The 27,720-nt window shown below is 37.7% G+C and overlaps 1 protein-coding gene across 5 annotated transcripts in view; it reads left to right on the top strand.

The window, feature by feature from the left end:
* HDX (highly divergent homeobox) overlaps positions 1 to 27,720 on the top strand; it is a 280,874-nt gene that overhangs the window by 192,824 nt on the left and 60,330 nt on the right. For all 5 annotated transcript variants that reach the window (XR_007409409.1, XR_004813079.2, XR_003129594.3 and 2 more), the window contains one exon: positions 25,254 to 25,376. Coding sequence is in view for 1 of the 5 variants with exons in the window: in XM_025431849.3 (XP_025287634.1) it covers positions 25,254 to 25,376 (123 nt within the window). In the remaining 4 variants the exon portion in view is untranslated. The remainder of the gene's footprint in view (positions 1 to 25,253; positions 25,377 to 27,720) is intronic.

Below are 27,720 nucleotides of genomic sequence, written 5' to 3'. Positions count from 1 at the left end.
ATACAGCATCCATTCCTGATCAAAACTCTTCAGAGTGTAGGGATACAGGGAACATTCCTCAGCATCTTAAAATTCATCTACGAAAAGCCCACAGCCAATATAATTCTCAATGGGGAAACACTGGGAGCCTTTTCCCTAAGATCAGGAATAAGACAGGGATGTTCACTCTGACCACTGCTATTCAACATAGTACTAGAAGTCCTAGCCTCAGCAATCAGGCAACAAAAAGAAATAAAAGGCATTCAAATTGGCAAAGCAGTCCACCTCTTCCTCTTTGCAGATGACATGATATCGTATGTAGAAAACCCAGAAGACTCCACCCCAAGATTGCTAGAACTCATACAGCAATTCAGCAGTGTGGCAGAATACAAAATCAATGCCCAGAAGTCAGTGGCATTTCTATACACTAACACTGAGACTGAAGAAAGAAATTAAGGAGTCAATCCCATTGACAATTGCACCCAAAAGCATAAGATACCTAGGAATAAACCTAACCAAAGAGGTAAAGGATCTATACCCTAAAAACTACAGAACACTTCTGAAAGAAATTGAGGAAGACACAAATAGATGGAAAAGTATTCCATGCTCATGAATTGGAAGAATTACTATTGTGAAGATGCCAGTGCTACCCAGGGAAATTTACCCATTTAATGCAATTGCTACCAAAATACCATGGACTTTCTTCAGAGAGTTGGGACAAATCATCTTAAGATTTGTGTGGAATCAGGAAAGACCCCGAATAGCCAGGGGGATATTGAAAAATAAAACCAGAGCTGGGGGCATCACAATGCCAGATTTCAGGTTGTACTACAAAGCTGTAATCATCAAGACAGTGTGGTACTGGCACAGAAACAGACTATAGATCAATGGAAAGAATATAGAATCAAGAAATGGGCCCTCAATTCTTTGGTCAACTAATATTTGACAAAGCAGGAAAGACTATCCACAATAAATGATGCTGGGAATATTGGATAGCCACGTGCAGAAGAATGAAACTAGACCATTCTCTTACATGATACACAAAGGTTAACTAATTTAATTAGAAAAGACAATAGTTTTCATTTTCTCAAAAATATTTTTAGTTTTACTATAATTGAAGGTTATGTCATTCAACAAATTTTTTCCTAAATGTTTATAACATGTCAGACTTTATAATAGTGAATATTGTAAATACAGAAGGAAATTTTCTTTTGAAATTTATTTGGGGGATGCCTGGATGGCTCAGTGGTTGGACGCCTGCCTTCGGCTCAGGTCGTGATCCTGGGATCTGGGATTGAGTCCCACATCGGGCTCTCTGCCAGGAGCCTGCTTCTCCCTCTGCCTATGTCTCTGCCTCTCTCCTTCTCTCCGTGTCTCTTATGAATAAATAAATAAATCTTTTTAAAAAGAAATTTATTTGATACATGCTCAAAGACCACTGTATAATCCTGTATTTTAACTGTATTTTCCACTAATAAAATTATAAGATTGTTGTTTCTGAACTACAAGATATCATCCTGATCTCTCCTCATTGGTCATAAAATATTTCTAAATGCCCAGTTCAGGTTTAAATGGGCTCTTTACCACTTGACACAGGGTATGGAAACTATAGAGGGGAGGACTGGATTGCACAGCTGTTAAAGATTATCCATTTAGCAGTCTGAAAGAGGTCAATGGGTTAGGCTCAGAACAAAGATACTTTCCAGAACCTCATCTTTCTGGAGTAACACTTGAGAAGATTTGGAGCTAAAGACCAGAGTGGGGTAGAGTGTCCAATTCAGGCATGCTAATTAACGTTTTTATTGAACTCTACAGTTCGTATAATCTGTGTTTTCCACTGTGGTAAATGCTGTGGTAACAAGGAGTTCTTAACTATAAAATGTTTTTGACAACATATCACATACTACATAAATTTCTTTCCCTTAACTCTAAAAAATTAGCACCTATATAGAAATATATTTTTTCATAATCATTATAAAAAATACTTCACCTCATCTGTGAATTGTATTGCCTTAATTCTAAAGTAAGGACAACTTAGTAAAAGAAAGAAGGTGGCAGACTAGGAGACTCCAGAGCTCCTCTTCCCACAGACACACCTAGGCAAGGCTATATCTATGCAACTAACTCTGAAAACAGCATGAACACTAGCAGAAGAGACATTCCACAGCTAGTCTTAGAGAGAAAGCCACGTTAAAAAGGGTAAGATGAACAGAGATGCAGTTGGGAACCAAACCCCTTGTGTGACTAAACACAAACAAGAGGGATATCACAACTATGGGGATTTGGGAGACTCAGACCCCACACAGGGCACTGTTGGTACTGGAGACACACTGAGAAGACAAGTCCCTCATAATGTCTGACTTTAAAAACTAGCAGTCTTTAACTCTGGGAGCTTTAAAATTCAGTAAACTTAATGCCAGAAAAGCTGGAATTGATAGGAAAAGAGCCAGAATATTCATAATATAAATGGACCCAAGACACAGCACAGAAGCAGCAGTTTGAAAAGTTGCTGGGTTTTCCATGAAAGAGATTTACTGACTAATCTTAGAACATGTGCTGGAAAGACAAGTGTATCTAAATTTCTACAAGAATGAACATACAAGCTGACACATATTTCTTTCCTTCCACCAGTGTAAATGGCCAGAGGCTTACAAGAGCCATTTCTAATACTCTCCATCTTCCTTGCCAGAGCCAAGTGCTTCAACCTGGAAAACCCCTGTGGACCAGCCACACCCAATATACCTGCCACACAATTTCCAAAGCTGTTTTTTTCTTTATTTTTTTAAATTTGTTTTTATTGAGGTTTGATCTCCCACCTTATAGTATAACACCCAGTGCTCATCCCATCAAGTGCCCTCTTCAGTGCCCATCACCCAGTTACCCCAACCCCCAGCCCACCTCGCTTTCCACAACCCTTTGTTCATTTCCCAGAGTTAGGAGTCTCTCATGGTTTGTCTCACTCTCGATTTTTTTCCCACTCAGTTCTCATGCATTCCCTTATAATCCCATTCACTATTTCTTCTATTCCCCGTATGACTGAAACCATATGATGATTGTCTTTTGATTGACTTACACCACTCAGTATAATACCCTTCAGTTCTATCCACGTTGAAACAAGTGGTGCATATTCATCCTTTCTGATTACTAATATTCCATTGTGTGTGTGTGTGTGTATATATATATATATATATATATATATATATATATATATGCCATATATGCCACATCTTCTTTATCCATTCATCTGTTGAAGTACATCTTAGCTCCTTCCACAGTTTGGCTATTATAGACATTGCTGCTATAAACATTGGGGTACAGGTGTCCTGGCATTTCACTACATCTATATCTTTGGGGTAAATACCAAGTAGTGCAGCTGCTGGGTCATAGGGTAGCTCCATTTTTAACTCCTTGAGGACCCTCCACACTGTTTTCCAGAGTGCCTGTACCAGTTTGCATTCCCATCAAAAGTGCAAGAGAGTTTCCCACTTCTCAAAATCCTTTCCAACATTTGTTGTTTCCTGTCTTGTTAAATTTCACCATTCTCATTGGTGTCAGGTGGTGTCTCATTGTGGTTTTGATTTGTATTTCCCTGATGGCCAGTGATGCGGAGCATTTTATCATGTGCTTGTTGGCCATGTCTATGTCTTCTTTGGTGAAATTTCTGTTAATGTCTTCTGCCCATTTCATGATTGGATTTTTGGTTTCTTGCAAGTTGAGTTTAATAACTCCTTTATAGATCTTGATTACTAGCCCTTTATCTGATGTCATTTGCAAATATCTTCTCCCAATCTGTAGGTTGTCTTTGAGTTTTCTTGACTGTTTCTTTTGCTGTGCAGAATATTTTTACCCTGAAAAAGTCCCAATAGTTCATTTTTGCTTTTGTTTCCTTTGCCTTTCTAGATGTATCTTGCAAGAAGTTGCTGTGGTCAAGTTCAAAAAGAGTATTGCCTGTGTTCTCCTCTAGGATTTTAATGGATTCTTGTTTCATATTTAGATCTTTCATCCATTTTGAGTTTATCATTGTATGATGTAAGAGAAGGGTCCAGGTCAATTCTTCTGCACATGGCTGTCTAATTTTCCCAACACGATTAATTGAATAGGGTGTCTTTTTCCAGGGGATATTAGTTGACCATAGAGTCGAGGGCCCATTTCTGGGTTCTCTATTCTGTTCCATTGATCTGTGTCTCTGCTTTTGTGCCACCACCATCCTGTCTAGATGATCACAGCTTTGTAATACAGCTTGAAATTTTGCATTGTGATGCCCCTGGCATTGGTTTTCTTTTTCAATATTGCCCTTGTATTCGGGGTCTTTTCTGATTCCATATAAATCTTAAGATTATTGGTTCCAACTCATTGAAAAAAGTCCATGGTATTTTGATAGGGATTGTATTGAACGTGTAAATTGCCCTGGGTAACATTGACATTTTCACAATATTAATTCTTCCAATCCATGAGCATGGAATGTTTTTCCAACACTTTGTGCCTTCCTCAATTTCATTCAGAAGTGTTCTGTAGTTTTTAGGGTATAGATCCTTTATCTTTTTGGTTAGGTTTATTCCTAGGTATTTTATGCTTTGGGGTGAAATTGTGAATGGGATTGATTCTTAATTTCTCTTTCTTCAGTCTCATTTTTAGTGTATAGAAATTCCACTGATATCTGTGCATTGATTTTGTATCCTGCTGCATTGCTGAATTGCTGTATGAGTTCTAGCAATCTTTGGGTGGAGTCTTTGGGTTTTCTACGTACAGTGTCATGTCATCTGTGAAGAGGGAGAGTTTGACTTCTTCTTTGCCAATTTGAATGCCTTTTATTTCCCTTTGTTGTCTGATTGCCAGGACTAGGACTTCTAGTACCATGTTGAATAACAGTTGTGAGAGTGAACATCTCTCTCGTGTTCTTGATCTTAGGGGAGAGGCTCACAGCTTTTCCCCATTGAGAATGATATTCTCTGTGGGATTTTCATATATGGCATTTAAGATATTGAGGAACGTTCCCTCTATCCCTACACTCTGAAGAGTTTTGATCAGGAATGGATGCTGTGTTTTGTCAAATTCTTTTTCTGCAACTATTGAGAGGATCATATCTTTTTTTTTTCTCCTGTTGATGTGATCTATCAGTTTGTTTTAACAGTGTTGAACCTCCTTTGCATCCAGGGGATAAATCCCACCTTGTCATGGTGAATAATCTTCTTAATATACTGTTGTATCCTATTGGGTGGTACCTTATTGAGAATTTTTGCATCTGATTTCATCAAGGCTTTTCGTCTATAATTCTCCTTTCTGGTGGGGTCTTTGTCTGGTTTAGGAATCAAGGCAATGCTGGCTTTCATAAAACGGTTTCAAAGTAGTCCATCCCTTTCTATTCTTTGGAACAGCTTTAGTAGAACAGATATTATCTTTTCTTTAAACGTTTGAGAGAATTCCCCTGGGAAGCTATCTGGCCCTGGACTTTTGTGTCTTGGGAGGTTTTTGATGACTGCTTCAATTTCCTCGCTGGTTACTGGCCTGTTCAGATTTTCTATTTCTTCCTGTTCCAGTTTAGGTAATTTGTGGCTTTCCAGAAATGCATTCATTTCTTCCAGATTGCCTAATCCATTGGCATATAGCTGCTCATAGTAAGTTTTTTTTTTAATTTATTTTTTATTGGTGTTCAATTTACTAACATACAGAATAACACCCAGTGCCCGTCACCCATTCACTCCCACCCCCCGCCCTCCTCCCCTTCTACCACCCCTAGTTCGTTTCCCAGAGTTAGGAGTCTTTATGTTCTGTCTCCCTTTCTGATATTTCCCACGACACCTGCACCCCGATGTTTATAGCAGCAATGGCCACGATAGCCAAACTCTGGAAGGAGCCTCGGTGTCCAACGAAAGATGAATGGATAAAGAAGATGTGGTTTATGTATACAATGGAATAATAAGTTTTTAAAACTGTATTTCCTTGGTATTGATTGTGGTATCTCCTCTTTCATTCATGATTTTATTAATTTGAGTCCTTTCTCTTTTCTTTTTAATAAGGCTGGCTAATGGTTTATCTATCTTCTTAATTCTTTCAAAGAACCAGCTCCTGATTTTGTTGATCTGTTGTACAGTATTTCTAGTCTCCATTTCATTGAGTTCTGCTCGAATCTTTATCATCTCTCTTCTTATGCTTAGTATAGGTTTTACTTTATGTCCTCTATCCAATTCCTCCTTTTGGTGAGATTAGCTTGTGTATTTGAGTTTTTTTTCCAATATATTGAGATAGGCTTGTGTTGCAATGCATCTCCCTCTTTGGATTGCTTTTGCTATATCCCAAAGACTTTGATTGGTTATATTTTCATTTTCTTTAGTTTCCATGAATCTTTTCCATTTTTCTCTAATTTCCTATTTGGCTCATTCATATTTTAGTAGCATGCTCTTTAACCTCCATGTATTTGAGTCTCTTCCCAATTTCTTCCTGTGTTTGAGTTCTTTTTTTTTTTTAATTTATTTTTTATTGGTGTTCAATTTACTAACATACAGAATAACCCCCAGTGCCCGTCACCCATTCACTCCCACCCCCCGCCCTCCTCCCCTTCTACCACCCCTAGTTCATTTCCCAGAGTTAGCAGTCTTTACGTTCTGTCTCCTTTCTGATATTTCCCACACATTTCTTCTCCCTTCCCTTATATTCCCTTTCACTATTATTTATATTCCCCAAATGAATGAGAACATATAATGTTTGTCCTTCTCTGACTGACTTACTTCACTCAGCATAATACCCTCCAGTTCCATCCACGTTGAAGCAAATGGTGGGTATTTGTCATTTCTAATAGCTGAGTAATATTCCATTGTATACATAAACCACATCTTCTTTATCCATTCATCTTCCGTTGGACACCGAGGCTCCTTCCACAGTTTGGCTATCGTGGCCATTGCTGCTATAAACATCAGGGTGCAGGTGTCCCGGTGTTTCATTGCATTTGTATCTTTGGGGTAAATCCCCAACAGTGCAATTGTTGGGTCGTAGGGCAGGTATATTTTTAACTGTTTGAAGAACCTCCACACAGTTTTCCAGAGTGGCTGCACCAGTTCACATTCCCACCAACAGTGTAAGAGGGTTCCCTTTTCTCCGCATCCCCTCCAAAATTTGTTGTTTCCTGCCTTGTTAATTTGCCCCATTCTCACCGGTGTGAGGTGGTATCTCATTGTGGTTTTGATTTGTATTTCCCTGATGGCAAGTGATGCAGAGCATTTTCTCATATGCATGTTGGCCATGTCTATGTCTTCCTCTGTGAGATTTCTGTTCATGTCTTTTGCCCATTTCATGATTGGATTGTTTGTTTCTTTGGTGTTGAGTTTAAGAAGTTCTTTATAGATCTTGGAAACTAGCCCTTTATCTGATATGTCATTTGCAAATATCTTCTCCCATTCTGTAAGTTGTCTTTGAGTTTTGTTGACTGTATCCTTTGCTTTGCAAAAGCTTCTTATCTTGATGAAGTCCCAATAGTTCATTTTTGCTTTTGTTTCTTTTGCCTTCGTGGATGTATCTTGCAAGAAGTTACTATGGCCGAGTTCAAAAAGGGTGTTGCCTGTGTTCTTCTCTAGGATTTTGATGGAATCTTGTCTCACATTTAGATCTTTCAACCATTTTGAGTTTATCTTTGTGTATGGTGAAAGAGAGTGGTCTAGTTTCATTCTTCTGCATGTGGATGTCCAATTTTCCCAGCACCATTTATTGAAGAGACTGTCTTTCTTCCAATGGATAGTCTTTCCTCCTTTATCGAATATTAGTTGCCCATAAAGTTCAGGGTCCACTTCTGGATTCTCTATTCTGTTCCATTGATCTATGTGTCTGTTTTTGTGCCAGTACCACACTGTCTTGATGACCACAGCTTTGTAGTACAACCTGAAATCTGGCATATTGATGCCCCCAGATATGGTTTTCTTTTTTAAAATTCCCCTGGCTATTCGGGGTCTTTTCTGATTCCACACAAATCTTAAAATAATTTGTTCTAACTCTCTGAAGAAAGTCCCTGTGTTTGAGTTCTATTTTCAAAGCATTGTGGTCTGAAAATATGCAGGGGACAATCCCAATCTTTTGGTATCAGTTAAGACCTGAGTTGTGACCCAGTATGTGGTCTATTCTGGAGAAAGTTCCATGTGCACTTGAGAAGAATGTTATTCAGTGGCGTTTCGATGCAAAGTTCTGTACATATCTGTGAAATCCATCTGGTCCAGTGTATCACTTAAAGCCCTTCTTTCTTTGGTCATGTTGTGCTTAGGATATTTGTCATTTGCAGAAAGTCCTGTGTTGAAGTCTCTTGCAGCTTTTTAATTTTGGACTGATTAGATCTCAATTCTGCAGTAATGATGTTTCTAGAGTCCTTTATGTTTTTTTCCAGAGCCACCAGTAGCATTATAATTATTCTTCTGAATTGACTTTCCGACATTGTATTGAAATCCAAATTCTATAACCCTGTGGCAGAGTGCTCTTTCTGGTTCTTTCTTCTGTGGTGAATTCTTCCCTCTAGTCATTTAGTTCAGTGCCGAGTGTCTTTATGAGTGGGCTGTGTCAAAAATATCAACCACAACCTAATTAAAATACACCCTTTATGATTCTTTTTTTTTTTTAATTTTTTTTTAAGTTTTTATTTATTTATGATAGTCACAGAGGGAGAAAGAGAGAGAGGCAGAGACACAGGCAGAGGGAGAAGCAGGCTCCATGCACCGGAAGCCCGATGTGGGATTCGATCCCAGGTCTCCAGGATCGCGCCCTGGGCCAAAGGCAGGCGCCAAACCGCTGCGCCACCCAGGGATCCCCCACCCTTTATGATTCTGAAGAGGTCAGAGACTAGAAAATAAAAGAAAAACAGAACAAAATAAAACAAATGACCACTAATGTGAAAAACAAATTTTAAAACAAAATGGTAAAAATAAAAGGCCAAAAAACCACAAAGAAGCAGAAAAAAGAAAAAAATTAAAAACAGTAAAGAAAGGAGGGAAAAGAGTAAAAAAAGCAGTCTGGGGATAGTTGTGGTGAAGAAGTGGTAGTGGAGAGAGAATGTAGTCTACCTGAGGGGTCCTCGAGGGTGATCCTCTTGGTTCTGAGTGAATTTTGTTCTGTATGTTAGAAAATTCTCAATCCCAAATTTGTTTAAAACAGCAATACTTGTAGAAAACCCCAACATTGACCACCAAAACATAAACAAGATAAAAGTAGGGGTCAGAATGGGAAGAAAGAGGGGATATAATCTCACAGAATGAACCAGTATGGTATTCCACTTGGTTCTGGATGTATGTTGGTCATGTTTTAGAAGGTATTAACTCCCACCATTGTAAAACAAAATGAGGCAGAAAACAAACAAACAAAAAACACAAAACAAAAACTCATATCTCATATATCTACCAAAATTACATTGAATACATTGAAGGGAATCCATAAGTGAAAAATATACCTAAGACATGTATTTTTAGAAATATGAAAGTCAAAAAAGAAAAAACTTAAAATTGAAGAGCTGGTATAATGTAGTTAAGGTGGGAAAGGAGAAAAAATATTGGAAATTTTTAGTGTGATATAAAGATGAGTATAATGGAAAATGGAAGAAAAAAGAAGAAAAAAAGGGGATCCTTTAATTCTATATAGTACTTTCCCTCAATTTTCCCTAGGTCCTGGAATTTTTCAGTGCTGCTTGGTCAATAAAGTTGCTCTTCCCTTGTTCTTCCAGCTGGTCTTCTGGGGCAGGGTTCTGCTGATTTTCAGGTGTGTGTGCCTGGGCAGAGGTGCCCTGCCCCTTGCCAAGTTTCCAGCTCCATGTGAGCTGTTTATTCTGTGAGGCCTTTGTTCACTCTAGGCCCTGCCTCTCCCAGGAACAAGGTGAAACAAAGAGGAAAAACAATAATGGCAGTAGCCAGATTTCCAGCTCCAGATTCAAGCTCCCTGCAAGTAACTAACCACAATCTCCCAGTTTGCACTGGCCTAGATGCTCCAGGTCCGCACAGCTACACTGATCTGCACAGTTTGTGGGGCGCCCAGTAGCAGGAGAGTTCTTGCTATCCTGTGCCCTCCCCACTTCTGCCTATCACAGGGGGAACACATGATCCCGGGCTTTGTCTGCTTGGGTGCCCTGGGATCCAGGGCCAGTGCCACTGGATCTGCACTCCCAGGGACTGCCTCTTCTGAAGACAATGGGGCTCAGTCACCTCTGTCCATTGCTTGGCTATAGAGTTAATGCAGCTCCAGAGCCACTCTCTTAACCACTGGCTTCTCCTAAATGCCTTGAAGGGCTGTGGCGCTTTACCGATATTGGACCATGGTTTGCCGTGAGCTTTCCCCTGGGTGCCCCTCCTCTTATAGTGACTCCAGGAATCTTGAGGCTTCACTGACCCAATTTCCCTGCTAAGCACTTTTCTGGTGTGGATTTTTAAGGTTCCTGCTTCTCCATGGCTGGGCTTTCCTATCCTGGAGGCTTTTGCCACTCTGCTTTAGCCTTGCTACTCACGGTTCCTCTCCCCCACTTAATTCTTTTTAATTAAGTAATTTATTTATTTTTACCTTCCTACCTCATTAGAAGTGAAAACTTTTCTCTTGGAAGCATTCCAACTGTTCTCTTTATTTTTTAATTTTTTAAATATTTTTATTTATTCATGAGAGAGAGAGAGAGAGGCAGAGACACAGGCAGAGGGAGAAGCTGGCTCCACACCAGGAGCCCGATGTGGGACTCGATCCCAGGTCTCCACGATCATGCCCTGGGCCAAAGGCAGGTGCCAAACTGCTGAGCCACCCAGGGATCCCCAGCTATTCTCTTTAAATCTCAGGTCGAATTTGTAGGTGTTCAGGATGCTTTGAGAGTTATCTAGGTAAGTTTATGTGACCAAGTGAATTGAGGACCCCTACTTTTCCACCATTTTGCCCCCAGCCCTCCAAAGCTGTTTCTGCCCTACTACACCTGGTATGCAGCTTAGGCCTGGACTAGCACCACTCCAAGGGGACTCCAGTCCTGGAGAGGGGTCTCAAACCCACACACTGGGCATCCACAGTTCCTTCAGCCTGGCTTCTTAACTGCATGTACAGTGACTGAGCCCTGCACTTTTGTGCAGTTTTGGCAGAGAGGCTAATAGCACACTGCTGGGATGTGTAATGGTCTCACCCACCAACCAGTCCTATCTGGTCTCAGCCAGAACTCTCAAAAGTGTGCTCACAGAGGGCAAAGTGAGCCATTGTAGCTATCTGGGCTGAAGGCAATGATGGCTCAGCCGCAACAGAAGGTTACATGCAGCCCACACAGGGCACACCTGTGAGGCACCTGATCCTGATGATATGGGGACACTGCACTATAGGGTACCACAGGAGCTCTTATACACAAGGCCACCAGTTTCAAGATCAGGAGATGTAGCTGACCTATCTAATACATAGAAACAAACACAGAGAGTTAGACGAAATGAAGAGACAGAGGAATATGTTCCAAATGAAAGAACAAGACAAAATCACAGTAAAAGAATGAAATGAAACAAAGGTAAGTCATATGCCTGATAAAAAGTTCAAAGTAATGGTCATAAAGATACTCACAGGACTTTAGCAAAGAATGGGTAAACTCAGTGAGAGCTTCCACAAAGACATAGATAATATAAATAATAATGAATCAGGGCTGAAGAATTCAGTAAGTGATATGAAAAATACACTAGAAAAGAATCAACATCTGATTAGAGAATGCAGAAAAATGGGTCAGTGATCTGGAAGACAGGATAATGGAAAGTAACCAATCTGAACATCAAAAAGCAAAAAGAATAATAAAAGAGAATAGGTTAAGAAAACAATGTAACATCATCAAGCATAAAAACATTCACATTATAGAAATCCCAGAATGAGGAGAGAGAGAGAGAGGGGCAAAAAATATTTGAGAAAATGGCTGGAAGCTTCCCTAACCTGGGGCAGGAAACAGATCTAGGTGCAAGAATTAAAAGAAGCCGTTAACAAGATGAACCCAACAAGGTCCACAAGACACATAATAATTAAAAAAGCTAAATATAACAATAAAGAGAGAATTTAAAAACAACAAAAGAAAGTAGTTACAAATAAGGGAAACTCCATAAGGTTATCAGCTATTTTTTTTTTTAGCAGTAACATTGCAAGCCAGAAGGGATTGGCATGATATCTTCAAAGTGATAAAAGTAAAAAACCTACAATTAAGAATACCCAGCAAGGTTATCATTCAGAATTGAAGAGGACAGAAAAAGCTTCCTAGGCAAAAGAAGTTAGAGGAATTCATCACCACTAAACCAACTTTATAAGTAATGATAATTAGAAGTAAAGAAAATTAAGAAAGGAAACAATTTCACATATGACAACAGAATGAAAGATTATTTATTTATAAGGCCAGTATGGAGGTTAAAACACAAAAGTAGTAAAATAAAGTGTGCCAAAAATTTGGTTAAGGGTTACACAAAATAAGAAGATGTAAGATATGACATCATATACATAATACGTGAGGGAGGGAGTAACAAGTTAGGGCTTTTAGAACGCGTTCAAACTTAAGCAACCATCAACTTATTATAGCCTACTATACACACAACATGCATAATATATGAATGCAGTGGTAACCACAAGTTAAAAAAAATCACAATAAACAAAAAAATAAAGAGAAGGGAAGTTAAGCAAACACTAAAGAAAGCTATCAAAACGCAAGGGAAGCTTTGCCACATCTATTGCGAGAATGAAGACCATTCTCAGCAATCAGACTGTCGACATTCCAGAAAATGTTGACATCACCATGAAGGTACACACTGTGATTGTGAAGGACCCCAGAGGAACGCTGCGAAGGGACTTCAATCACATCAATGTAGAACTCAGTCTTCTCGGAAAGAAAAAGAAGAGGCTCCGAGTTGACGCATGGTGGGGAAATAGAAAATAACTGGCTACTGTTCTCACGATCTGTAGTCACATACTGAACATGATCAAGGGCATTACACTGGGCTTCCTTTACAAGATGAGGTCGGTGAGGGATCCCTGGGTGGCTCAGTGGTTTAGCGCCTGCCTTTGGCCCGGGGCGTGATTCTGGAGTCCCAGGATCAAGTCCCGCGTTGGGCTCCCTGCATGGAGCCTGCTTCTCTCTCTACCTGTGTCTCTGCCTCTGTCTGTCTGTCTATCATGAATAAATAAATAAAATTAAAAAAAAAAACAAGATGAGGTCGGGGTATGCTCACTTCCCCATCAGTGTTATTCAGAAGAATGGTTCTCTTGTTGAAATCCGAAATTTCCTAGGTGAAAAATACATTCGCAGCATTTGAATGAGGCGAGGTATTGCTTGTTCTGTATCTCAAGCCCAAAAAGATGAGTTAATTCTTGAAGGAAATGACATTGAACTTGTTTCGAACTCAGCTGCTTTGATTCAGCAAGCGACAACTGTTAAGAACAAGGATATCAGAAAATTTTTTGATGGTATCTATATTTCTGAAAAACGAACAGTTCAGCAGGCTGATGAATAAGCTCTCAGTTGTCCAGCAACAGAAACAGCAAGTGGCCAGATGATTTTTCAGACTTATTTGTGATACCTTAATAATGCAATAAAAACTATACTGATTTGGGAAAAAAACAAAACAAAACAAAACAACAAAACACAAGAGAAGTAAAGGAGGGAAGAAAGGAGCAGACAAGAACTACCAGAACAACAAGAAAACAATTTTAAAATGGCAATAAATATGTAACCATTAATAATTACTTTAAATGTAAATGGACCAGGGACACCTGGGTGGCTCAGTGGTTGAGTGCCTGCCTTTGGCTCAGGTCCTGATCCTGGAATCTGGGATCGAGTCCGCATCAGGCCCCCTGCAAGGAGCCTGCTCCTCCCTCTGCCTGTGTCTCTCATGAATAATATAAAAAAGCAAGACCCATCTATATATTGCCTGCATGACACTTACTTCACACCTAAAAACACATGTAGATTGAAAGTGAAGGGATGGAAGAATATTATAAAAGCAGAGGAACACACCCTCTTCAAGTGCACATGGCACATTCTCCAGGATAGATCATAAAACAAGGCCATAAAACAAGCCTCGATAAATTTGAAAAGTTTAAAATAACACTAAGAAAAAAAATTAACCACAATGGTATGAAACTAGAAATCAATTACAGGGGTAAAAATCTCTCAAAAACACAAGCACACAGAGCTAAATAACATGCTACTGAACAACCAATGGGTCGATGAAGAAATGAAAGGTAATTAAAAAATACATGGACACAAACGAAAATGAAAACACAATAATCCAAAATCTTTAGTATGTAGCAAAAGTTGTTGTAAGAGTGAAGTTTATGTAGCAATACAGCTCTAACTCAAGAAACAAGAAAAAAATAAACAACAAAAACTTACCCCTAAAGGAACTACAAAAAGAACAAAGTCCAAAGCTAGTAGAAAGAAGGAATTAATAAATACTATGGCAGGAATAAATAAAATAGAGACTAAAAAGTAATAGAGAAGATCAATGAGTCCAAGAGTTGGTTCTTTGAAAAGATAAAATTGATAATCCTCTATCCAGACTCAACAAGAAAAAAGAGAAATGACTCAAATAAATAAAATGAAGGAGAAATAGCAACCAACTCCACAGAAATATGAAGAATTATATAAAAATATTATGAAAAATTATATGCCAACAAATCTGACAACCTAGAGAAATGAATGAATTTCTAGAAACATACAGTCTTCCAAATTGTCCATGGATATATGAATGGGTAAAGAAATAATATGTGTTTGTGTGTATGTGGTGTATGTGTATTACTTTAACTTAAAAAAGAGTGAGATTTTGCCATTTGCAACCACACAGATGGACCTAGAGGGTATCATGCTAACTGAAATAAATCCAGCAGAGAAAAATGAATACCATATGATTTCACATATAACATGGAATTTAGGAAACAAAACAGATGAACAAACAGAATAAACAGACACTTAAATACAGAGCACAAAGTGGTAGTTGCCAGAGGGGAGGTGGTTCCTATGGGAATTTTTGAATGAACAAAATAGATGAAGGGAATTAAGAGGTACAAACTTCCAGTTATATAATAAATAAGATGCAGAGTACAAAAGTACAACATAGGGAATATATTCAATAATATTGTTATGTTATTAACATTATATGGTGACAGATTGGGACTACACTTATTGTTATGAGCATTGAGAAACTTGTCAAATCAATATTTTGTATACCTGAAACCAATATAACATTGTATGTCAATTTTACCTCAATTATAACAGTTTTGTAGAAAAGAGTAATATCATATATGTGTAAATATTTATATCTGTATCTGTATCTATATCTATATCTACACACATACATTTCCACACATATAGAATTGCTGAGTCATAAGGGAAATAAGTAAAAAATGTTCAACTTTATTGGAATTCCCAATTTTACACATCAGCATCAGTGAATGGGAGTTCTAGTATTCTCCCTGAGTAGTACTGTCTGATTTTTGCATGTTAGCCTTTCTGTTTCATGTGAAATATTATTGTATTATGGTTTTAATTTTCATTTCCCTGGTAATTAATACATCTAAATATTTTATTATGATATTGGCCTTTTGTATAATCTTTGTGAAGTAACTTTTAAAGTATTTTGCCTAATTTTCTAAAGTTTTAATGTCTTTTCCTTATTGATTTGTTGGAGATTAGTTGAATTGAAATCTATTTTCTCCCAGAAAAAAAGGAAATATAAATTAAGGGTAAATAAAACCTCATATAACAATTCTCATTGCTGATTTCAGGATGTTGATTTAAAACAGCTGATCAGTTTTGAAATTCAGTCTTTTTTCAGAGAATAGTTTTGTTCCCTTTTTGCATACATATGCTAGTATTCCTTGTTTGGGGATCAAAATCACTTCACTGATTTCTTAAGTATATTCATCATAAGCTTCTTGAAACTACATATTTTTCTTCATCTATGTGTTACCTGGTCTAGTTTCCAGCATATAGGTATCTAGTATCTAATTCCTGCATCAGCGAATAATTTAGTTTACTTATCCTTAAAAAAAACTTTTAATTGTAGTATGCAAGTACTCACTTCTATAAAATCAATTAAAATTAGAAACTGGATCACTATAACTTTTCTCCCACATTGAATTATTTTTTTTTTCCCACATTGAATTAAATAGTCCCTCATTATTCTTGGAATTCATTGAAACAAAATGAAAGAATGGTTTCTTATATGTGTTCAATTAGTAGTAATAATCATTACTATAGTAATATTATTACTATGCAATACTCAGTTTGTGCATAGTGGGTTTTCTGAATGATATATATTGCTAGAAATACACATGCTGAGTTTTGACTAATCCAAAATACTTATGAGGCAAGTTGGTGAGCTCGACCCCTCAAACATTGTATAAATATTGAGTAAAAGAAATATTTGCATGAGAAAATAGAGATCTGTAAACCAAAAGATGATTTGTGATTTCTGCAAATGTGAGTTAATATTTTGAAATGTTTTCTAATGGACTGTGAGTGCTGTTCATTAAGACTATACATTCAAAGGAGACATTACAATTCCTGCATTTGAAAAGACTTCTGGGTCCATACTTTACTAATAGTATTGCTCTGACAGTAAATACTAAAAAAATAAGTTTAGAATTAGTCAAATATAATATGGCAGAAGCGTGTTGAATTTTATTATAATGCTTTACTAAATGAGATTGCTGTAGGGAGCTTTTGTATAAGGAATTTGGCTTAAATAATCATTTGTATTGATATTAAATTAATATTAAATTGATAGCTTGATATTAGCTTGATATTAAATTGTCTGAAAAGGAAGCAGTTTTATTAGGCAAAAGAAGCTCTAAACTGAGCTGATGAAATAATTGGTGCAGTTCATAGAGTGAATGCAATTAATATAACTGTATCCTTACAATTGAAACAATAAGAATGACCATAGAATTAACTAATTTCAATGTTTTTTATGGAGCTCTTTGAACATATACTGATAAAGGTCCTGCTATGCTCTTTGAGACCAGTTCTCCAGCTACAGAGAATACTTATAGCTTATTTTTAACATTTTTAAGGTGTTTTTTTTTTTGGCAAGAGGGCTAGCTAACAATTTATTTATTTTTTAATAAATTAATTTTTTATTGGTTTTCAGTTTACCAACATACAGAATAACACCCAGTGCTCATCCCGTCAAGTGTCCCCCTCAGTGCCCGTCACCCATTCACCCCCACCCCCCGCCCTCCTCCCCTCCCACCACCCCTAGTTCGCTTCCCAGAGTCAGGAGTCTTCATGATCTGTCTCTCTGATATTTCCCACACATTTCTTCTCCCTTCCCCTATATTCCCTTTCACTATTATTTATAATCCCCAAATGAATGAGAACATACACTGTCCTTCTCCGATTGACTTACTTCACTCAGCATAATACCCTCCAGTTCCATCCACTTTGAAGCAAATGGTGGGTATTTGTCATTTCTAATGGCTGAGTAGTATTCCATTGTATACATAAACCACACCTTCTTTATCCATTCATATTTAGATGGACACCAAGGTTCCTTCCACAGTTCGGCTATTGTGGACATTGCTGCTATAAACATCGGGGTGCAGGTGTCCCGGCGTTTCATTGCATCTGAATCGTAGGGGTAAATCCCCAACAGTGCAATTGCTGGGTCGTAGGGCAGGTCTATTTTTAACTCTTTGAGGAACCTCCACACAGTTTTCCAGAGTGGCTGCACCAGTTCACATTCCCACCAACAGTGTAAGAGGGTTCCCTTTTCTCCACATCCTCGCCAACATTTGTGGTTTCCTGCCTTCTTAATTTTCCCCATTCTCACTGGAGTGAGGTGGTATCTCATTGTGGTTTTGATTTGTATTTCCCTGATGGCAAGTGATGCAAAGCATTTTCTCATGTGCATGTTGGCCATGTCTATGTCTTCCTCTGTGAGATTTCTCTTCATGTCTTTTGCCCATTTCATGATTGGATTGTTTGTTTCTTTGGTGTTGACTTTAATAAGTTCTTTATATATTTTGGAAACTACCCTTTATCTGATATGTCATTTGCAAATATCTTCTCCGATTCTGTAGGTTGTCTTTTAGTTTTGTTGAATGTATCCTTTGCTTTGCAAAAGCTTCTAATCTTGATGAAGTCCCAATAGTTCATTTTTGCTTTTGTTTCTCTTGATTCGTGGATGTATCTTGCAAGAAGTTACTGTGGCCGAGTTCAAAAAGAGTGTTGCCTGTGTTCTCCTCTAGGATTTTGATGGAATCTTGTCCCACATTTAGATCTTTCATCCATTTTGAGTTTATCTTTGTGTATGGTGAAACAGAGTGGTCTAGTTTCATTCTTCTGCATGTGGATGTCCAATTTTCCCAGCACCATTTATTGCAGAGACTGTCTTTCTTCCAATGGATAGTCTTTCCTCATTTATCGAATATTAGTTGACCATAAAGTTCAGGGTCCACTTTTGGGTTCTCTATTCTGTTCCATTGATCTATGTGTCTGATTTTGTGCCAGTACCACACTGTCCTGATGACCACAGCTTTGTAGTACAACTGAAATCTGGCATTGTGATGCCCCCAGATATGGTTTTCTTTTTTAAAATTCCCCTGGCTATTCGGGGTCTATTCTGATTCCACACAAATCTTAAAATAATTTGTTCTAACTCTCTGAAGAAAGTCCCTGGTATTTTGATAGGGATTGCATTAAACGTGTAAATTGCCCTGGGTAACATTGACATTTTCACAATATTAATTCTGCCAATCCATGAGCATGGAATATTTTTCCATCTCTTTGTGTCTTCCTCAATTTCTTTCAGAAGTGTTCTATAGTTTTGAGGGTATTGATCATTTACGTCTTTAGTTAGGTTTATTCCTAGGTATCTTACACTTTTGGGTGCAATTGTAAATGGGATTGACTCCTTAATTTCTCTTTCTTCAGTCTCATTGTTAGTGTATAGAAATGCCATTGATTTCTGGGCATTGATTTTGTATCCTGCCACACTACCAAATTGCTGTATGAGTTCTAGCAATCTTGGGGTGGAGGCTATTGGGTTTTCTATGTAGAGTATCATGTTATCGGCGAAGAGGGAGAGTTTGACTTCTTCTTTGCCAATTTGAATGCCTTTAATGTCTTTTTGTTGCCTGATTGCTGAGGCTAGGACTTCCAGTACTATGTTGAATAGCAGTGGTGAGAGTGGACATCCCTGTCTTGTTCCTGATCTTAGGGGAAAGACTTCCAGTGCTTCCCCATTGAGAATGATATTTGCTGTGGGCTTTTCGTAGATGACTTTTAAGATGTTGAGGAAAGTTCCCTCTACCCCTACATTCTGAAGAGTTTTGATCAGGAATGGATGCTGTATTTTGTCAAATGCTTTCTCTGCATCTAATGAGAGGATCATATGGTTCTTGGTTTTTCTCTTGCTGATATGATGAATCACATTGATTGTTTTACGAGTGTTGAACCAGCCTTGAGTCCCGGGGATAAATCCTACTTGGTCTTGGTGAATAATTTTCTTAATGTACTGTTGATTCCTATTGGCTAGTATCTTGTTTAGAATTGTTGCATCCATGTTCATCAGGGATATTGGTCTGTAATTCTCCTTTTTGGTGGGGTCTTTGTCTGGTTTTGGAATTAAGGTGATGCTGGCCTCATAGAACTAATTTGGAAGTTCTCCATCTCTTTCTATCTTTCCAAACAGCTTTAGTAGAATAGCTATGGTTTCTTCTTTAAACGTTTGATAGAATTCCCCTGGGAAGCCATCTGGCACTGGACTTTTGTGTGTCGGGAGGTTTTAGATGACTGCTTCAATTTCCTCCCTGGTTATTGGCCTGTTCAGGTTTTCTATTTCTTCCTGTTCCAGTTTTGGTAGTTTGAGGCTTTCCAGGAATGTGTCCATTTCTTCTAGATTGCCTAATTTATTGGCGTATAGCTGTTCATAATATGTTTTTAAAATCGTTTGTATTTCCTTGGTGTTGGTAGTGATCTCTCCTTTCTCATTCATGATTTTATTAATTTGAGTCTTCTCTCTCTTCTTTTTAATAAGGCTGGCTAATGGTTTATCTATCTTATTAATTCTTTCAAAGAACCAACTCCTGGTTCTGGAGATCTGTTCCACAGTTCTTCTGGTCTCGATTTCGTTGAGTTCTGCTCGAATTTTAATTAAGTCTCTTTTTCTGCTGGGTGTAGGGTCCACCTGCTGTTTTTTCTCTAGCTCCTTTATGTGTAAGGTTAGCTTTTGTATTTGAGTTCTTTCCAGTTTTTGAATGGATGCTTGTATTCCGATGTATTTCCTCCTTAGTACTGCTTTTGCTGCATCCCAAAGATTTTGAACAGTTGTATCTTCATTCTCATTAGTTTCCATGAATCTTTTAAATTCTTCCTTAATTTCCTGGTTGACCCTTTCATCTTTTAGCAGGATGGTCCTTAACCTCCACGTGTTTGAGGTCCTTCCAAACTTCTTGTTGTGATTTAGTTCTAATTTCAAGGCATTATGGTCTGAGTATATGCAGGGGATGATCCCAATCTTTTGTATCAGTTCAGACCCGATTTGTGACTCAGTATGTGGTCTATTCTGGAGAAAGTTCCATGTGCACTTGAGAAGAATGTGTATTCAGTGGAGTTTGGATGTAAAGTTCTGTAGATATCCGTGAAATCTATCTGGTCCAGTGTATCATTTAAAGCTCTCGTTTCTTTGGAGATGTTGTGCTTAGAAGACCTATTGAGGGTAGAAAGAGCTAGATTGAAGTCACCAAGTATAAGTGTATTATTATCTAAGTATTTCTTCACTTTGGTTATTAATTGGTTTAAATATTTGGCAGCTCCCACATTCGGGGCATATATATTGAAGTTTGTTAAGTCCTCTTGTTGGATATATCCTTTAAGTATGAGATAGTGTCCCTCTTCATCTTTCACTACAGTCTTTGGGGTAAATTTTAGTTTATCTGATATAAGGATGGCTACCCCTGCTTTCTTTTGAGGACCATTTGAATGGTAAATGGTTCTCCAACCTTTTATTTTCAGGCTGTAGGTGTCCTTCTGTCTAAAATGAGTCTCTTGTAGACAGTAAATAGATGGGTCCTGCTTTTTTATCCAGTCTGAAACTCTGCGCCTTTTGATGGGGTCATTAAGCCCATTCACATTCAGAGTTACTATTGACAGATATGAGTTTAGTGTCATCATGATATCTATTTTGTCCCTGTTTTTGTGGATTGTTCACTGAACTTCTTCTTAAAGGGGAATTTTAAAGTCCCCCTTAAAATTTCTTGCAGATCTGGTTTGGAGGTCACATATTCTTTCAGTTCCTGCCTGTCTTGGAAGCACTTCTGTCTCCTTCCATTTTGAATGAGAGCCTTGCTGGATAAAGTATTCTTGGTTGCATGTTCTTCTCATTTAGGACCCTGAATATATCCTGCCAGCCCTTTCTGGCCTGCCAGGTCTCTGTGGAGAGGTCTGCTGTTACCCTAATACTCCTCCCCATAAAAGTCAGGGATTTCTTGTCTCTTGCTGCTTTAAGGATCTTCTCTTTTTCTTTGGAATTTGCAAGCTTCACTATTAGATGTCGAGGTGTTGAACGGTTTTATTGATTTTAGGGGGGGATCTCTCTATTTCCTGGATCTGAATGCCTGTTTCCCTTCCCAGATTAGGAAAGTTTTCAGCTATGATTTGTTCAAATACATATTCTGGCCCTCTGTCCCTTTCGGCGCCCTCAGGTACCCCAATTAAACGTAGGTTTTTCTTCCTCAGGCTGTCGTCTATTTCCCTTAATCTAACCTCATGGTCTTTTAATTGTCTGTCTCTTTTTTCCTCAGTTTCTCTCTTTGCCATCAACTTGTCTTCTATGTCACTCACTCGTTCTTCCACCTCGTTAACCCTCATCATTCGGACTTCTAATTTGGATTACATCTCATTCAATTGATTTTTAATTTCTGCCTGATTGGATCTAAATTCTGCAGTCATTAAGTCTCTTGAGTCCTTTATGCTTTTTTCTAGAGCCACCAGTAGCTGTATGATAGTGCTTTTGAATTGGCTTTCTGACATTGAATTGTAATCCAGATTTTGTAACTGTGTGGGAGAGAGGACTGTTTCTGATTCTTTCTTTTGAGGTGAGGTTTTCCTTCTAGTCATTTTGCTCAGTGCAGAATGGCCAAAAACAAGTTGTTTTGGGAAAAGGAGAAAAAGAGAAAGAAGGAAAGAAAAGAGAAAAAGAAAAAAGGAAGAAAAAGAAGAAAAAAGAGAAGAAAAAGAGAAAGAAAAAGAAAGGAAAAAAAGGGTGGCGGAAGCAAACAGAAATCAAGAAAAAAAGAAAAGAAAAGAAAAGAAGAAAAAAGAAAAGAAAAAAAAGAAAAAAGAAAAGAAAAGAAAAAAGAAAAGAAAAGAAAAAAAAGAAAAAAGAAAAGAAAAGAAAAAAGAAATGAAAAGAAAAGAAGAAAAGAAAAGAAAAGAAAGAAAAGAAAAGAAAAGAAAGAAAAGAAAAGAAAAGAAATGAAAAGAAAAAAAAACACGGGGGAGTATCTTCTGATTCTGCGTACTTTACGTCCCTTGACTTCCCCTGGAACTTGTCCGTCGATCTGGTCTTCTGGGGGAGGGGCCTGTTGTGCTGATTTTCAGGTGTCAGCACTCGGGGGAACTGCTCTGCCCCCTGCCTGGTGCAGGGCTCAGTGGGAGTTGTTTACCCCGTGAGGCCCCAGGAGGAACAACCACGGTGGCGGCGGCTGCTCTGGAGCCCTGGATTCAGCCCCCACAGGAACCCTGAAGCACTCCGTCTGCAGGGCCTGGAGGCTCCGGGTCGGGGCTGCTGATCTGCTCAGCTCGGGGCAGGAGCGTCCTTGCTGTCCTGGGCCCTCCCAGCCTCTGCCTGTCCCGGGGGGAGGCCGGATCCCAGGCTGTGGCCCTGGCGCCCTGGGCTCCAGGGCCTGCGCTGTTGGATTCGAGCTCCCGGCCGCGCAGCCCCCTCTGCGGAGCCGCCGCCCGAGCCCCTCCGATCTGCTCCGGGGCCCACCGTGCGTGCTGCAGTCTTTTAGGGAGCTCGGCCGCGGGGTATGTTGCACTCTCCTGGGCGCGCAGGTGTCTGTTAGTGTCCCAAGGAGCCCGAGGACATCCCCGCCCTTCCTGGGGTCCTGCTCTAACTCCCTGTGGGCGCCTTTCCACCCGGGAAGGTTGGTGCAGCTCCTGCTTCTCCCGGACGAGCTTTCCTGTCTTGGGGACACTCGCCCTGGCCTCAGCCCGGCTCCTCGCGGGGCCCCTCCCCCTTGGAGGCCTTTTGTTTTTTTATTTCTTTTTCCCGGTCTTCCTACCTTGATAGAAGCATGCACTCTTCTCACTGTAGCATTCCAGCTTTCTCTCTTTAAATCTCAGCCTGAATTCGGAGATTTTCAGGATGATTTGAAGGTTATCTAGGTAATTTGGTGGAGACAGGTGATTTGGGGACCCTACTCTTCAGCCATCTTGCCCCTCCTCCCGCTAGCTAACAATTTAAATCAAGTTTTGATATATAATTTCCATACAATAAAGTTCATCTCTTATATAGTTAAATGAGTCTTGACAAGTGGACACAGTTGTGTAATCAAGAACACATTTTGTTTATCTGCTGATGAACACTTGTGTTGTTCTTAGGCTTTGGCTATTATGATTAAAGCTGTTATGAATATTCATGTATGTCATTTTGTGGACACATATTTTCATTTCCCTTGGGTAAATACTTAAGAGTAAGATTCCTGAGTCAGATGGCAAGAAACAAAGATTGTTTGATTTTATAAGAAACTGCCAAAATATTTTCCAGTGTCTGTACTGTTTTATAATCCCACCAGCAATGTATGAGATTTCTAGTTGCTCCACATTCTCCACCATTAGCTATTGTCAGTCTTCTTAACTTTAGGTATTGTAGTTTGTTAGTGGTAGTATTTCTTTGAGGTTTTAATTTGCATTTCCTTAATGACAAATAACAAGCATTTTTTCACATGTTTATTGGTCATTCAATTCTTCTTTGATGAAATGTGTATTCAAATATTTTTTCTTGTTTTTATTCTGTTGGTGGTCCTAAAATTGTCAACATTCTTTATGTATTGTGAAAACAAGTATTTTATCAGTTTGTGATTTGCAATTATTTTCCCCCAATATGTACCTCATGTTTTTATTTTAACAGTGTCTTTTGAAGAGCAAAGTTTTTTTGTTTAATTGTTTTAATTTTGATGAAGTCTTTAAGTTTCATGCTTTTTGTGCCTGTTGAAAAACAGCCTAAACCAAGGACACAAAAATTTTCTCCTGCTTTCCTCTAGTTTTATGGTTTTAGGTTTTATAAACTTGTTAAATTTTGTATATGATGTAAGGATTAATAATCTTTTTTTTAGGATTGATAATCTTTTTATGTGGATTTACAATTGTTCAACCACTATTTTTGGAAGATTGTCCTTTTCTATTGAATTACTTCACATTTTAAGAAAATATTTAATATATTTAAGAAAATATATATGTTTCTGGCCACTTTTCTGTTCTGTTGATCTGTATGTCCACCCTTTGCCAATATTACACCTTCTTGATTACTGTAGCTTTACTAGTTAACCTATTCAGAACACTTTTGTGACCATTATCATATTTGAGCCTTATAAGCCTCAAACCTAGAATTGTCAAAGATTACTAGTATTAATATCAATTTCACTGATGAGTAAATAGAATCACAGAAAGCTTGATTGGCCTGCTCAAGTTTACCACAGCTATTAGTAGACCTGGCACTAAAATCCTCACAAATCTTAGTATATTGTTCTTTTCCTACCAAACTAACAAAAGTAGTGAAAAGAGACAGTGTCTCAAATCAGTGGTACACAGTGGTACATTAGGAGATATTTTTTGAATAACAGACTCTTACATAAAGGCAGAGAGCTCAACAAACTACTTGAGACAGTAATAATTTTAGTTTCTCCTTGGTACAAAATAATAATCTTTTTAGTTCTCAGTATTTGGCTCTGTGAATGGTTCTTTCAGCATTACTGCATATTCAATTGCTCTTTAGTTGGAGTTAATTGGACTCTGTCCTTAATGCTAATCCAAATGCTAATTAGATTTCACATAGGAGGATTCTTTCCAAAAGGAAACTATTTCTTGAGTTTTATCTTACTGGAATTTATTTGATTTTATTTTTGACCTTGCAAATTGTTTTCTGTTGGTGATTTGCTTAAAAGGTAGCCTTTGAGTAACAGGGTAATTTCCTTCTGTGCTTTACATTCCTTATGCCAAAACGTTATCTTCTGTGCCAATTTCATTGCTTTTTTTAAACCTTTATTGTGCATCAAACATGTATAGTCTTAGGTTTGCATAGGGTAATTGTATTGTTTTATCTTTTCTCCTTCAGAATGAAGAAGTCAGATTCATTGAAAATGAGCTAGAGATTCAAAAGCAAAAATACTTTAAACTCAAGACGTTTGTTAGAAGCTTGATACTGGCTATGAAAGCTGATGATAAGGAACAACAGCAGGTAGGTGCCAGAAGAGAATAGTAAGTTGTAATGTATCATGTTGAAAAATGACTTGATGCTGAGTTCTTAATATTTTTTTTATTTTTATTCTTCATTCTTGCTTGACATCAAGAAAGGATTTGTTACTTTATAACCTTTTTATCACAGTATTTTTAAGAGTAGATTCATATTCAGATATTTGTATGCTGCTTTGTAGAAAATAAAAATAACTGATTAACATACTTTCTTAATTTCAGGCTAGACTTAAGCAGGGAAAAATAATTTTAAAATTTAATTTTAAAGAAATTCTCAAAATGTTTGTAGAGACTGGGCTACCTCAACTGGAGAGGCACAGTTTTGGATTGTGAATAACAGAGGTGAGGAATTTGCCCCTCTTCTGGATTTCAGTTACCCTCCAGATCTCACTAGATTCACAAACATTTGAATACTTTCTATTTCATAATATGTTGCTTATCACTAAAAAATATGCAATTTGTGAAATTCTTTGTGGCCACATTGCATCATTTACTTTTCACAATTTAACTAGAATGTTTGGTTTCTTTGCTTCAAAGATGTCTTTTGTTTGTCACTATGGAGTTTATTTACAAATTCCTTCCAAATTACATATCCTGCCTCATTTTTTCATGTGAAATTTGTATAAAATGTATTAAGCTTGCTTAAAAATTATAAAGTTTTATTAAGTGTTACATTCAATGCTAAATAATACCAAATTTTCCTCTGAGTTGTATACTATAGTGTTGATTTGTTGTTAGAGACATTCAGTAAATAGTATGTCACACAGGTAACCATTAATTTGGAAGCAGCCTTGTAGGTTTTTATTCAGCAAGGAATATCAAGCATACTGAGAAAAAAAATCATCTTCTATATCTAAACAAGACTTGTATCCTCCCAGATATCTCCAGGGAAAAAGTCTTAGCATTCCACAATTCTTCTTTTTTAAAGGAAAAGAATACTCATGAGATTCAATCGAGTATGTACAGTATGTGTCCAGTTTTATAAAGTTTGCTCTCTCCATGCCTCCCACAAATAGATGTTCCAAGACACTTATCTTCAGTTACCTTTGCCCACTTTATTTAAGCATGTTGCTGTATTATGTGAATTATTCATATTCCATGGCATATTGAAAGTGTATTTTTAGGAATGTAAATTATGGATTTTAAATGAATAAAATGACAGTCTTAAACATGGCCCCACCTGTATGTAAATTTGAAATAACTGTAAAATTTAGGTTCAATCATAGAAATAACTTAGAGTGTGGTACTGGCTCCAAAAGTTACAGCATGGTTTTTTAATTCAGAGTTACATGGCTAGCTAACTAGCAGATATGTGTCTTGAAATCTAGGAACAGCACACAGATTGCATTTTGTTTTCAAATTCTAACTTCATCCCTGACTTGGTTCTTTCTCCAAGACCACTAACAAATAAAAGTAACTATTGTATATCTTACTTTTCTCCTTCTCTTATACTTACTTTTCTTCTGATAAAAGACCAATGAACTAAGATATGACAAAACATTGGCCATCAAAAAGGAGAAAGTCATATGAAAATTGTACTGAAAGTAATTGCATATATAATTAGCACCCAAATAGAAACTACTAATTTTTATAGTTGAGATCAGGTATAATAAATGTCTAAATATAGAAGACACCAATAGTAGTTTACAAAAGTTATTAAGGTGATCTAAGTTACTAATTTTTACATTATGAGATACTTAAAGGTTTATTTATGGGAGAAAGCAATTTTTATTCTACCTAGTTAAAAAAAAACATTGTGTGATTGGTTTCTCATTTTTAAAAATCTTAAATTTTTTTTTCCATGAATTTTGGTTTGGGTAAGCTCAGTGAGATGAGTTGTCCACAGCATATTTTTCCCCAATGGAGCAGTCCAGGGTTTAAAAATATTTGGCTCTATCTCATTGAAATATTAGATTACCCAAAAGGATTTTTTTTAATTAATAGCCGTTTTAAATAAAAATAATGTTGCCAACACTGTACTATCATTAGTTATTTTCCTTCTTCCCCTGGCAATTCACGGTGAGATCCCAGCCAGATCAATTGCTTTGCTTTTCTTGAACGTCAATTTATCCACTTTGCAAGGAGGATAAGAATGATTAACATTTTGGAACTTGGCATTCATTTCTCAGGGCTTAGAATAAGTGTTATAAAGACAAATGCCTGGGAATTGCTTTAATCATTTGGGAATATGGCACTAGATCAGACACTGAAGATAGACTAATGAAGAGGATAGAATGAAGATAGACTAACCTATAGTTTAAAAAAATTATGTGTTTTGTATCTATGAAAAAGGCAGCTCTTGTCATAATACATAGATTTCTTTGGTGTGC

This window comes from Canis lupus, chromosome X, assembly GCF_003254725.2.
Source record: "Canis lupus dingo isolate Sandy chromosome X, ASM325472v2, whole genome shotgun sequence".
In the NCBI taxonomy this organism is placed as follows: domain Eukaryota; kingdom Metazoa; phylum Chordata; class Mammalia; order Carnivora; family Canidae; genus Canis; species Canis lupus.
This window is presented reverse-complemented; position numbering and strand designations above follow the sequence as displayed.